At 33.5% G+C, this 14162-nt stretch overlaps 1 protein-coding gene across 1 annotated transcript in view; it reads left to right on the top strand.

Annotated features, from left to right (window-relative positions):
• The window catches only part of LOC108916896 (3-hydroxy-3-methylglutaryl-coenzyme A reductase), a 30350-nt gene extending 16253 nt beyond the window's left edge, over positions 1–14097 (top strand). The window contains exons 2-13 of the mRNA XM_018723214.2: positions 4093–4284; positions 9064–9178; positions 10158–10245; positions 10303–10493; positions 10579–10685; positions 10905–11047; positions 11264–11374; positions 11429–11685; positions 11745–12070; positions 12162–12403; positions 12461–12745; positions 12821–14097. Of these exons, the coding sequence (XP_018578730.1) occupies positions 4117–4284; positions 9064–9178; positions 10158–10245; positions 10303–10493; positions 10579–10685; positions 10905–11047; positions 11264–11374; positions 11429–11685; positions 11745–12070; positions 12162–12403; positions 12461–12745; positions 12821–13436 (2649 nt within the window). The 5' untranslated portion in view covers positions 4093–4116 and the 3' untranslated portion in view covers positions 13437–14097. The remainder of the gene's footprint in view (positions 1–4092; positions 4285–9063; positions 9179–10157; positions 10246–10302; positions 10494–10578; positions 10686–10904; positions 11048–11263; positions 11375–11428; positions 11686–11744; positions 12071–12161; positions 12404–12460; positions 12746–12820) is intronic.
• Positions 14098–14162: the final 65 nt, after the last annotated feature.

Genomic DNA, 14162 nt, shown 5'->3' with positions numbered 1-14162 from the left:
TGGTAAAATAGTGTCTCTTATGTAATTTGATAATCGCCATAATAATCAGCGACTTAGGAAGACCGGCAATGATGTACATGAATACTGCTACAGATTTATTAAAAGTAAATAAATTATAGTAATATCGGTACTATTTCTTGCGGCACCGACTTGCTCTTGGTACAATGACCCAGTTAGTCATAAAATTGATGACATGTTTGTAGTTATTTAAGTGAATTTTATTCCTTTGATTAGGATACGAGTGAAATTTAGGTACGGGGGTTCACTGCTCCCATAAAAAGAATAAAAATGGACATTTTTTGTGAAACGAATTATATTATGATATGGTTTAGATTTAACTAGCCCTGTTTATCTTTTAGCCGACTTACAGTAAACGCGAATTTGAGTTCAGGGGCGTATCAAGCAGCTGATATTACTTTCCAGTTCCACAAATCTATACCTAACCTTTAAACAGATAAAAAAACATTAACAAAAGCGAATAACCGATTTGTACGATGTAATTTCTGTCCCCTGTAACCGTCTCAAACATAGCTTTGCTTAGGCATGACTAAATTATTTACATTTTTACATGGGGAAGGTATTTAATAGACGCTCCTCGCGCGTTTGGACGGATGTGCGCGGATTTTTCAATTCTTTTTCTCCGTGTTTTGTCTGCTGCACTTCTTTTATGTGTATTTAAGTTTAAGATGAAGGGGACAAGATTTATTGCTTTACTAACCTAAATAACGTACTTCACAATTTCAAGAAATAATTTTAATTTCCAAAAACTTTCTCATAGGCTTTTCTACGTCGATATTTTTAACCATCTGCAAAATTGCAACATTCGATGGTTATTCATCTTTTTACGGAGTTGAAAATTTGCAAATCAAAAACTACTATGGAAACCTGGAAGTGACATTATATGGAATATATTGAATAAACGCCCTGTAAAGTACACCAGCAAGAATTTTCAATTTTCATGTAAGAGATTTTGTCGAAATATTAGACTGACTCTTCGAAACGCCGACTATATTGGAGCCTAATTAGAATTGGTAAATCTAATATTTGATTATTTGAATAAATAATCAGTGTAAATAATTGCGCAATGATATTCCTGTGGTTTATAGACAAATGTTACGCCATAAAATTAGCTGTTACATAAAGCCGAACCGCACGACCATAAAAATAATAATACACACATGATGGTGCTGCACACAGAACTGATAGTTTTAAATTTAGAAACTGGTGGATTCCCAAGAATTCGAGAAAATGAGACGGCTTTGAATAAACATAAAAAATGACTTTTAGCGTTAACAAACACTGGAAATTACTAATACGCCACGGAAAAAGTGCATGTACTTATTTAAAGACGGAATTCTCAGTAAAAGTGATTACGCGTCTACAGAAAAGCAAATATGTTTCAGTGTTATTGATTCCAGGAGCTTCTCTTTCCGGGATAAGTGGTGTTCCACAGCAAGAAATTAGAGACTTCTCAAAACAATGTATTATTTCTGAACTATTCTAAATCGCGTACGGCTTGTGCTTTAAATAAGATCCATTCAACAATGAAAATCGCTACTCTTTCCAGGATTCTGCTTCTACTACAATGAAGTTACTCCCTCTCTGCCTCTGTTTACCTCTTCAGACAAAAACAAATGAATTAATTTTGCTATTTATTGCCTGCATTTCATAAATAATAAGTTTATAAGGAATTTCGCCAAAGGAAACAAGAACCCTTAATTCGAAAGTATAGTAAAATGAGCTATAGAATATCTTATTTAGACTTATCGCTCCTTTCTAAGTTCCCCGTTCTGAAAACGCCTCGCTGTGTATATTCCGAGCCTTAGTATTAGCGTCTAGATCCCCACAGACTTTAGAGATTAACGTTAAAATTTAAATTACTAAATTCATCCGCTGTATTCGCGAGATAAAAGCATGTATGAAAGTTAAGCCAAACCGAATCGTATTGTCAAGCGGCTTTAATCCTTGGTTTGCTTTTTGTTAACGTGTGCGCAGCTGGAGCTCAAGAAAATTGCGGATGTTACGAAGCGAGCTAAAAAAAATACCGAATCATCGGTGCTTTCATATTGAAAAAACGCGGATTTTTAATATAGACGGCAGCAGAGATGGAGGAATAAAAGAAACGATTTTAAGCGAGACGGGTTGAAAAACATGTTCCGTCTGGAAATCTCTCAACTTTCTCCAGAGCATTATCGATATTAGGTCTGACACCGGCGAATGGGAATACATGACCTCTGCCAGAAATTTTCAATTTTCTTAAGTAATCCCCTTCGTCCTATCCTATCTTTATCCTGTTTGACTGAAATTAACAAGGAATATAAAAAAAATATGTTATTCGTATACCTTGAAATCATAACCCACCTAAAATAACTCTCATTCATTACATTGCTTAGTAAAAAATTGTTAACTTACAGCTTACATTGTCAATTTTTCACTATTTAGTCCTCGTTGACACCTCAAAAGCAATATAATTTTGCTAAATTACTTATTTTACAAGTTAAATATTATTCCTACAATTTTCTTCCAGTTGTTTAATATTTTTGCCCCTCAGGGCACTGGTTATGTCTGACATTTACTTGAGTGTGTAATTTTGTCTTTAATAAATTGATTTTACTAGCAAGTTATCGCTAAATTTAAAGTTAAATCTTTTTAATATAAAGCCAATGCAACTATGTTGTTTGTTAACATTTTTTTTTGTGTAAACGTAGTATCTCCTTAATATTCTCAAGAAACACTGAATAATAAATCTTTTATGGTCGCAAAAGTCTAGACTAGCATTAAATCGATATTTTTTCAATGTACATATAAACGCAAAATTTATATTTTACAATAGTTTTCAACTATAGCTTCATTCAGTTAAAGATATACCACAACGGAAATCAAGTTCGTTAAATAACAAAAATATTTATTTTTTTTTTGTAAGTTTCGTTGACACTGGACTATTTTCTTGTTTTTTTTTTTTGAATGACAACAAATTATTAAATGCTTCTACGATAAAGAGGCAATACGAAAATGCGTTTCACAAAAACTCGACCAAATTCTAGAAGGTTTGGAAAAATTTCATCATTAATTATTGTTTTGTAACTTTTTGTATTTTAACTTTTTTACTTCCTACAATTTCCGATTTTTATAGTGAACATATCAAATGAATCGCTCTGTATAGTTTTTATTTTATCTAAAGGGCGTTAAATTTTATAGATGACATCTAGTTTTAATTAGTATAACACTGATATTTGCTCTGTGATAATATAAAGATTTTGGGCACTTTTATATTTTGGTAATTTTTATATAAATAAACCATATATAATATAGCTCAAGAAAATTAGCACAAATTTTTTTTTAGTTAGAGTAAATCTGACAAAACCAGCGTTTTCAGCGAGTTCAAAAACGTATATTTGGCTGCATTTATAAAGGTTTTGGCCACTTTCATATTTTGGTAATTTTTCCTACGAAATATACATAAACTATAATATAGCTCAAGAAAATTAGCACACATTTTTTTTTTAGTTAGAGTAAATCTGACAAAACCAGCGTTTTCAGCGAGTTCAAAAACGTATATTTGGCTGCTTTTATAAAGGTTTTGGGCACTTTTATATTTTGGTAATTTTTATATAAATAAACTATGGCTCAAGAAAACTGAAATCTGAAAACTGAAGGAATTAAATAGATATTAATTATTTTCATTTCCTTGTCAAACTTATTGACTACATTTCACTTCTTTCCCAAAATAGGAAGTGATACGTCCGGTTAGAACCCATTGATATGTGTACATGTTCATTCTCTGTCCAAGTAATTTCCTTTTAATTCAACTTGACTTTTGTTAGCTACATTTTAAATTTAATTTCCTCTTTCGGGATAGTCAAAGTCAAAACCTTTAATATTATATTGTACAAAAATTGTACGTGTACTAAAAATAGAGCAATTAAGAAATTACATTCAATTTACACGGATTCTACTGTGTACAGTCGCAGACAAAATATAGTCTGTACTGTTTCAAAATCCCTAGCTAATAACTGAATTTTAGTCGCTGATAAAAATTTTTACCGATCTTTTGAATTTTTTATATTATCGCAACTATTGTTTCTGTTACAGGAAAATCTGAAGATAGGTTTAAAAATGACCACACGCATCTTTCGCGCGCACGGGGAGTTTTGTGCTTCCCACCCCTGGGAAGTTATCGTAGCCACCCTTACGCTGACAGCATGTATGCTGACCGTCGACCAACAACACCCAGCGCCACCACCGAAGCCGGCAGTTCGATACTGTGTTGGATGCCTGAACGAGGTAAGATATTTCGCAACCTCACGACAAAGAATAAACCATTGGAACTAAAGGAAAAAGAAAACAATGTCCCCATTAAAATCAAAATGTGATATTTTTTCTCTCCGGCATTTTGAACACCCTGTGTAATATAATAGTAGCCGTGCACTTTGAAGTAATATACAACTTGGTATTGTAGGTCAGTGTCCGACCGTATATATAGAACGTTTTGATCTTTATTCGATGGCGTAAATACCAATAGCGTATAAACTGATGGTTTTAAAATTCGTAATAAATAATGTATACCCATCTCCATAATGATCTCAAGAGCCAAAACGCATTAAGCCACATCTAAAACAGAACTAAATTTACTAGTCAGCCTCGTTTTGACATTTATTGTGTGGAAAACAAATAAGAGAAAGTATATACAGTAATTAAAGTTGATCTTAAAACAAAATATGTATACAGATATAAAACAAAATGAATTTTAACAACCGTTCGTGTTTGTTTAATCAAAAAACTTCTACTTTTTGCACGCAATAAATTCCTTTTAAAATCAATAAAATGCCAGTTTGTGCGTTCGTTTTACGCTCCCTATGTTTAGGTACTAAAGGCGAATTAACACTTTGGCACTAAACAATATTATTTTCTTAACCATTTTAGTCATAAAACACGTCTGTACGTACGAATAAATAAATCGTTATTATCGTCGTCGGGAAGATTACAATAACTCCATTTTTACTACCGCTAAACACTTTTCACGTTATAACTTATAATTATGAAAGTTCAACTGTAAATAAGAAAACCTATACGTTTGATAAAAGTACGGGTAAGCGTAAATTTAGAAACATTCATATTTCTTGATACAAAGGATATATTAGTTGACGTTGTAAACATTACCGTTATGTTTTATTCTGGTTTGTTTGTGACATACGACGGGCTGTGTATATGCCACATAAATATTAATAAGATAAACAAAAGCACAATATCTTGTGTGGTCGCACATAGGCACTTATCTTTGATGTAAGATTATTTAACTATTCCGTAAAAAAATAACAACATCGGTAATAGATTACTGCAAACATCACATTAAACTCGCGCTTTTGTGGGTCCAAATAAACAAATTCGCTGTAAAACAATGTTAGTGGCGCTCTCTGTCTAAGATGCACATTATGTAAAATAAAGACATGGCGGATGTTCACTTCTGTTGCAACGTCTTTTCGAGCGTGTTAATGGAACCAAGTGAATAAAAATATTGTATAAAGCGACTGACTCTTGTCGTTTTTTTTTTGTACATACATTATTCGTTGTGCCATTTGAAGAGCTTTATTTTGTTAACCTGTTTAAAAAATCATTAATTCATTATATTTTTAATATTTTAGATGTTGCATAGAATCGCAAGTAGTAAATTACATAAATGCATACAACACGTCTTAAGACAAAACTAATTTAGACAGAGGAAGAAATACAACTAATGTTAGTAATTGTGGTGACATTTTACTTACAAAACTGGCGCAACAAGAAACCCTCCTCGATTCTTACAAGGTCCTAAAGTCGCAAAAACAGCCCTTGAACGTCTGAAGTATTAAATTATACATGTAATGTCTTCCACGTATAAGGATATGTTTTACGATGACACAATATTTCTCCATAAAATTAAACAGAACACGATAGGGATCGTATACTAAGAAGGTAATAAACTTAAATGATTGACAGCCACTCCAAACTACCAACGTCTATTTACTATTCACTCTATCCTATCTGTGTTACGGTGTAGCACTTTTTCTGGACATTCCAGAATTCCAGATAACTGCAGATTCGCCAGACGCTTTTTTACTTTTTTGCGAACTGATAAAAAGCTCAAAAATTAATTAGGTACTGTTATTTCCTTAAATATCTTTTCAGCCACGAAATTTGAATAATTCTATATTTTTCGAATTTTCACCCCCAAGAACGGCAGTGACAACATTTTCAAAAAAATGGCGATGTTTCGCATGGTACTAGCTACATCCTGGACAGATTTACTTTCGCGCAACTCACTCGGTTTCAAAAATACAATACCTATGTACGTTTTCAGCCACGAAATTTGAATAATTCTATATTTTTCGAATTTTCACCCCCAAGAACGGCAGTGACAACATTTTCAAAAAAATGGCGATGTTTCGCATGGTACTAGCTACATCCTGGACAGATTTACTTTCGCGCAACTCACTCGGTTTCAAAAATACAATACCTATGTACGTTTTCAGCCACGAAATTTGAATAATTCTATATTTTTCGAATTTTCACCCCCAAGAACGGCAGTGACAACATTTTCAAAAAAATGGCGATGTTTCGCATGGTACTAGCTACATCCTGGACAGATTTACTTTCGCGCAACTCACTCGGTTTCAAAAATACAATACCTATGTACGTTTTCAGCCACGAAATTTGAATAATTCTATATTTTTCGAATTTTCACCCCCAAGAACGGCAGTGACAACATTTTCAAAAAAATGGCGATGTTTCGCATGGTACTAGCTACATCCTGGACAGATTTACTTTCGCGCAACTCACTCGGTTTCAAAAATACAATACCTATGTACGTTTTCAGCCACGAAATTTGAATAATTCTATATTTTTCGAATTTTCACCCTCAAGAACGGCAGTGACAACATTTTCAAAAAAATGGCGATGTTTCGCATGGTACTAGCTACATCCTGTACACATTTAATTTCGCGTAACTCACTCGGTTTCAAAAATACAATACCTATGTAAGTTTTCGTTTTAATGCATGCAGTGCAACCAACATATTATAAATATTGGAAAAGAGATTACCGCTTGTAAAATTATGAAAGTTTCTACATTCTCCATTCATTTCGCAAACTCGTTTTCGTTGGCTCTCCACGTAACTCACGCTGTTTATCTCATAGAGATTATTGACATTGGCAGTGAAAGTGAATGAGGAATATCGTTGTGGTCGTATTTATTTTGTCATCGTGCGGCCATTAATTCAGATCTACAATTACAGAGCTAGACGAAAGTAAAAAAAGAAAATTGATATCATTTGCATTTGACAGCATCACTCCTAGCTATTAAATTCAAATCGGGACAAACTTGCATCATCTATTGCACATCCTCTTGGCACTCGAATGTATGGTTTATATTAGATACTTTTTTCGCGTCTTTAAATGTGCGATGGGCTAATAATCATGAATGGGATGCTCATATGTACATAAACATAATACTTGTAATTACGACCAAGAAAATGCAACATTGATTTTCATTGATGTAACATTTTAACAATTTAGAAAAGTACTTTGGAAAAGACAATTGATCCTACCTAATATTATAAAATATCGGTTTTAGACCTTGAAACTGCAGTTAAAAATTAAGATCGAAATACATAGAACAAATTGTAAAATTTTTCTCGCAAGAAATTTTATTTTTTAATTTAGAAAACGCTAGCCTTTGTCACTATGGAGCTGCAATATACTGGTTTTGTATTTTTCTTGAATATTCACCGGGAAGAATGTTAATAATATCCTATATAGACAGGTTTTGATTAACAGCCAAATTTAGACACCTAAGCGATGGGGATATAAATAAGATCAGTAGCGTGGAGAGCAATTTTATACGGTCTCAATTACTCTTTCAAATAAAAAATTATAATGGTGACTTTCTTAATGTGTTTTAAAAAATGTTTGTAACTCGCCTGCTTCTGGCGTCGATGCTTTGTGACGGTGCCGCGTGGTTGATCTGAAAAAATAAAATGTATTTAAAACTACTTCTTCATTTCGCAAGGCAAGGAAAAATAACATTATTTACTATTTTATTCGAAACATCGTCGAAAAATTTCGGTTTAAATATCCCCACCGGAAAGCACGGTACTAACGAGCTAAAATCAAACGGTTCGATGCCGAGGAATTAAATACTCATTCTGGAGTAAAAAGTAATTTCTTTGCCTTCGAGAACGTAATTGCTCCCCTCGGTTTTATGGTTTTGTCGATACGGCAGTTTATGGGATTATATTTGCTAAAATATTAAATGATCCTTCTCCCTAATCACCCCCTTTAGAATTGGGAGAATTCTATAAAACTGCTTTCATTCTCTAACACCAACCGCCGGTTCCCGTTCTTATAAAATATTTTCGAGACCAAAAATTTAACTTGTTTTGCCTGCAAATTAGATTACAAGTTTTCATTTAACTACTGGCAAAATAAGTATAAAACCACAACTACGTGTAAAACTATCCGTGTTTATAGGTCCTGAAAACTTCAGTGAAAAGGCAGAGAGCTATGTTATCTCGTGCCGCACCACACAGTTTGTTGTCTATGGAAGAGCTTCTCCATTTCAGAGATTGATAAATATTCGAGAACGTGAAAATTAACACACCCTCAAGGCACGTTTAACTGCCTCGACGTAAGATACAAGGCGAACCAATTTCAAAGCCAAATATGTTTACCTTTTTAAAGCAAAATCTCTATGATGTGCAGCGGGTCCACAAAAACCAACAACAGCGTTCACCACTACATTTTGCTTTAAAAAATTGGCTTCGACTTGCAACAGGAGTTCATTCCATGCATACTATTGAACCATTCGGGGTATTATTGTAAAATATTATTCAACAAATTGCAGCGTAATACATGTGGAATCAAAAAAAGCAAAGCAGATAATCGCTTACCACCATCTTGAATTCGAAAAAGATGGTAATGGCAATTGTAATATCAAAAGAGTGTAGAGAATTTTAAATATATCCTTATTAGATAAATATAAATGCAGACAGTGGCGTAACATATTATTTTTCAATGTTTGTTGTTGCAGGCGGAATACAATGCTGCAGATGTGATTGTAATGACCATTATCCGTTGTCTGGCAGTTCTCTATTGTTACTACCAGTTCTGCAAACTCCAGAAACTAGGCTCGAAGTACATACTAGGTAAGTCCAGTGAGATTCTAGTTTAAATTTTAACAGTAGCGCTGGCAGCTACAGTGGTACGGCCGGGCCGGTGAAAGAAAGTAAAGAGAAAATTATTCAATGTCATGGTCTTTGGGTAATCCGCAGTGGAGAAAGTGACTATTTCTTTTATGCTATAATAATCATATTACGTATCTTCCATAAACATTCTTGTATATTGTTATAGTCACGTAAAAATATTTCCAGCTATTCTCTCGACGCGTGAGCGTAATCTAATTCAGTCGATACTTTCTTGAAATATAAATATTTTAAAATCATTTAAAAAATTATATAGCAGTTTCGCGGAAACAAAAAAAATTGTAGAACAAACTTTTCAGTCTACAGTAGGGTATAAGTGACTTTATCTTCCAGTACACATAATCTGTATTTGCATCAGTCGAAAAGAGAACATTTTAAAATCTCCTTATACAAATTTGTACTTGATTTTATATATTATTATTTATACTGCCATCAACTTGTGACGTACTAGACTATAGACATATTTTAGCTTTGTTCCTAAAGCAGTGCAAACAGTTACCAACAGTCAGACGCATGCGCATTTTGATACAATAAAATTCAAAATTTATAGTTTTGAATCAAATGCCTGTTGAAAACTGTTTCTAATGCACGTCTTATTTAAGTAACTACTTTATGTCTCTCTCTATTAGTAGATAAAATGAGAAGGGCAGTGGTATGAGATTTTAGTTGCACTTCTTATTGATAGATGGCGCAAGTATGGCATGGTTTAGCACGTCATAGCTGTCCGCCAAATTCGTTTAAAATTTTATATCTTTTTAAATAATGATTTCATACGAAAATAAAAAATACAGGGTAAGTTTTTTGACACATTATTTCATTTTCTATTAATATTGAAGAAGCAGGCAAACACCCCTTTCTTAGAAGATATAACGAAAAAATTTACTATAAAAATTTTTATAACATCACTTTCTTGTTATTTCAGGTATAGCCGGCCTGTTTACTGTTTTCTCAAGTTTTATTTTCACTACGACAGTCCTAAACATTCTCCGGATCGATGTGGCGGATTTGAAGTAAGTTTAATAAAAGTCTTCAAAGAAACACAAAAACATGATTTTTATTTGTTCTAGGGATGCTTTATTTTTCTTCCTCCTTTTGATTGACTTGTCCAAAGCTGCCATGCTGGCCCAATTTGCGTTGAACGCGTCTAGTCAAACTGAAGTAAAAAGCAACATTGCCAAAGGGATGTCTCTGTTAGGACCCACCATTACATTGGACACTATTGTGGAAACCTTGGTCATAGGGGTTGGAACTTTATCAGGTAGGATTATATAAAAATATGTATATATCTAATTTAATAATTAAAATTAATCTTTTTCTGCAATAAATTTTTTAATTCCATTTAGGTGTGCACCGACTTGAGATGTTGTCTTATTTCGCATGTCTGTCTGTTCTGGTAAATTACGTCGTATTTATGACATTCTATCCAGCTTGCCTATCATTAATATTAGAGGTAAGCACATAAATTGTTGGGAATAAAAGGACATAGGTACACTAAATATTTAAATAGTAACTTGAACTACTAAACACAAAATGAAAATATTTTTAGAATATGACATGGTCCACACACAAGGAAATGTCTATTTTAAGAAAATCTATTCATAAAAGTTCTTCAAAGATATATATTCTCAAAAGTAGTGAATACAGTTTTAAAAACCTTTGTCTGTTTCAGTTGTCCCGGACAACAATTATTTATGGTAAGAAGCATTCATTGATAACGAAGACGTTCAAGGAAGAAGACCACAAATCGAATCCCGTAGTGCAAAGAGTGAAATTGATAATGTCAGCAGGATTAATGCTAGTCCATGCTCATAGGTATGTACAACATAGAGAAAAATTAGAATTTCAATGACCCTAAAAATAACCCATTTTTAAACGACTAGTTAATATTTACAAGTTCTTGACCTTTTTTCTTCTCACATTTTTACCATATTGTTACGTTAGATTTTTGCATAGATTATGTGGAATAATAATAATGGAGTCATTACGAGTAAAATTTGTTGCGTTATGCTACATATGTTTTATTTTTAGTCGATGGCCATTCAGGCAAGAGGATGTTGACAACATCAGTCCCTTAGTAGCCGAACAACACATGACCCTAAATCGTACTGAAGAAACAGCCTTGCATGGATATATTATGAAGTGCGTGTAAAAAAAATAGGTAATAATTCTTTACTAAATAATTTTATTTTTCAGATGGGTCACTCTTAGTGCAGACCACATAGTCATTTTAATTCTCCTGCTGGCGCTGGTGATCAAATTTATTTTCTTTGAAAATAAAGAGGACTTTGCCGAACAAATCAGAGCTTCCTTGTCGGAGAGCTTAGATAAAGAAAGCAGTGAATTTATACAATTAAATCAAGAATTAAGAAACAAGTTCCCGCCTGCGATGCCATTTTTCAAACCAGCTGAGAAGTTCTTTTTGGGAAAAAACATCTCTGACGACACATCAGGTATTAATAACTCATTTGTACAGTTCATTTAAAGCCGTAAACATTAAAATATATTTTAGAAGTAGAATTCGAAGATAAAGAAGTACAAACCACTAAATACGAATCAGACGGTGACAGCTCTGCCTCAAGAGATGAACAGGAAATTTGCCGCAGTTTGCAAGAATGTTTAGAAATATATAACGACTCAGATTTAGGGGCTGTTGCTTTAACAGATGAAGAGGTTATATTATTAGTCAAAAATAAACACATCGCTGCATACCAAATAGAAAAAGCCGTAGACGATCCGGTAAGAGGTGTTGGGATTCGGAGAAAAATTTTAGGAAGTGACGGCAACTTTACGCGAGCCTTAGCAGACTTACCTTACAAAAATTATGACTATGGAAAAGTAAGTAAACTAACATGAAAAAAACGTCATTATTTCAAAGTTAGTTTATACGATTTAAAGCTGTATATGAAATAACACTCTCGTTTTCTAGGTTATGGGTGCTTGCTGTGAAAACGTAATTGGCTACATGCCGGTACCAGTTGGTTACGCTGGACCATTGCTTTTGGATGGTCGAGAATTATTTGTACCCATGGCCACTACAGAAGGTTGTCTAGTGGCTAGCACTAACAGAGGTTGCAGAGCTTTAAAGAATTGTGGTGTGACTAGCAGTATTGTTGGAGATGGCATGACAAGAGGACCTGTTGTACGATTTCCCTCCCTTGTTAAAGCTAGGTAAATAAAAGTTATATTAAAAGCAATCAGATTGTTTAAATATCAATGAATTTCCAGTGCGGCTTTGAAATGGATGGAAATTCCAGCGAATTTTGAGTTAATAAAGGAAAAGTTCGATTCTAGTAGCAGATTCGCCAGACTTACTAGAATCCTGATAAGAATAGCCGGTAGATATCTATTTATTAGATTTGTTGCCAAAACTGGAGACGCAATGGGAATGAATATGCTGTCGAAAGGCACCGAATTATCCCTAAAATTTGTACAAACAAAATTCCCAGATATGGAAATCTTAAGTCTTAGTGGAAATTTCTGCACAGACAAAAAACCAGCTGCAGTAAATTGGTAAGCAATTATATTTAAAACTTTATCCCAGAATAATTTAAATGAGAGTACAAACATGGTGTTTACTTTTTTCAGGATAGAGGGTAGAGGAAAGTCGGTGGTTTGTGAAGCAATAGTACCTGGAAAAGTAGTAACGACTGTCCTAAAAACGACAGTCCACGCTTTGGTAGATGTAAACTATTCCAAAAACATGATTGGATCGGCAATAGCCGGCAGTATCGGTGGATTCAATGCTCACGCAGCAAACATAGTTACAGCAATATTTATAGCAACTGGTCAAGACCCTGCTCAAAATATCGGAAGCAGTAATTGCATGACACTAATGGAACCTTGGGGTGAAATTGGTGAAGATTTGTATATATCATGTACAATGCCGTCTATAGAAATAGGAACAATCGGAGGAGGAACAGTTTTACCAGCTCAAGCTGCTTGCTTGGAAATGCTCGGTGTGAAAGGTTCACACATTGAAAATCCAGGAGAAAATGCCAGTCAACTCGCTAGGATAGTATGTGGAATGGTACTTGCAGGAGAGTTATCGCTTATGGCTGCTCTTGCGGCGGGACATCTTGTTAAAAGTCATTTGAGACACAACAGATCCACCACGATTTTACCGGATAACATTCATTTCAAAAACAGTCTTCCACAAAGCAAGGATCAATTACTTGTTCCTCCATGTAAAGATAATTTCTAGGACTATTATTTATTTAATTAGAATGTGTTATTTTCAAGTGCAAAGTTTTGTGCCAGGTTTTATGTATATTATTTATAAATGGAATATAATCTCAGGTTGAGTAAATGTACATTCAGAGTGGTTTCAGGCCAACACCAATGCTAGTTTTTTTATTATCATACAAGATCCGAACATAAAAAATAGTAAATTGCATTCCTTGATTATGAAAAGTCTGTTAAGTAAAAACAAATTTATGTGTCGATAGGGTTATTCGATTTGGTCTGATTTTGATATGTAATGGAGATTCCAAACAGACTGTTCTAGTATTTAAATTTCTTTTATATTTAAAATTAATCACAACTGACTACTTAATGTAAAATAATGAATTGTTTGTAACAATCGAAAATTAATGAAAATATTCCCACGTCACATATTACCACATAGACTGAACTATATTTAATAAACAAAAATCGACAATAACATAAATTTACCCATATTTTTTGTATGTTCCCATGTTTAATTAAGTGTTGTAATTTTTATGAATATCTGTGATGGTCATTGGGGATTTTGCAAGTGTAATACCAAAAGGTGGCTTGTTTTAAACAAGCTGAATCTATAATAAAACTGGTTCCATAGTTTTATGAGATATTTAATTATTGTAAATAAACTAATTTTGAAATAATAAATGTTTTTCTTTAACATGCACCCGAAATGAAAAAGTGCTTAAATCTCGACATGATGCAACCT

This window comes from Anoplophora glabripennis, unplaced genomic scaffold, assembly GCF_000390285.2.
Source record: "Anoplophora glabripennis isolate ALB-LARVAE unplaced genomic scaffold, Agla_2.0 scaffold2, whole genome shotgun sequence".
In the NCBI taxonomy this organism is placed as follows: domain Eukaryota; kingdom Metazoa; phylum Arthropoda; class Insecta; order Coleoptera; family Cerambycidae; genus Anoplophora; species Anoplophora glabripennis.
The sequence above is the reverse complement of the archived record's forward strand: the minus strand, read 5'-3'. Positions and strand labels throughout refer to the sequence as shown.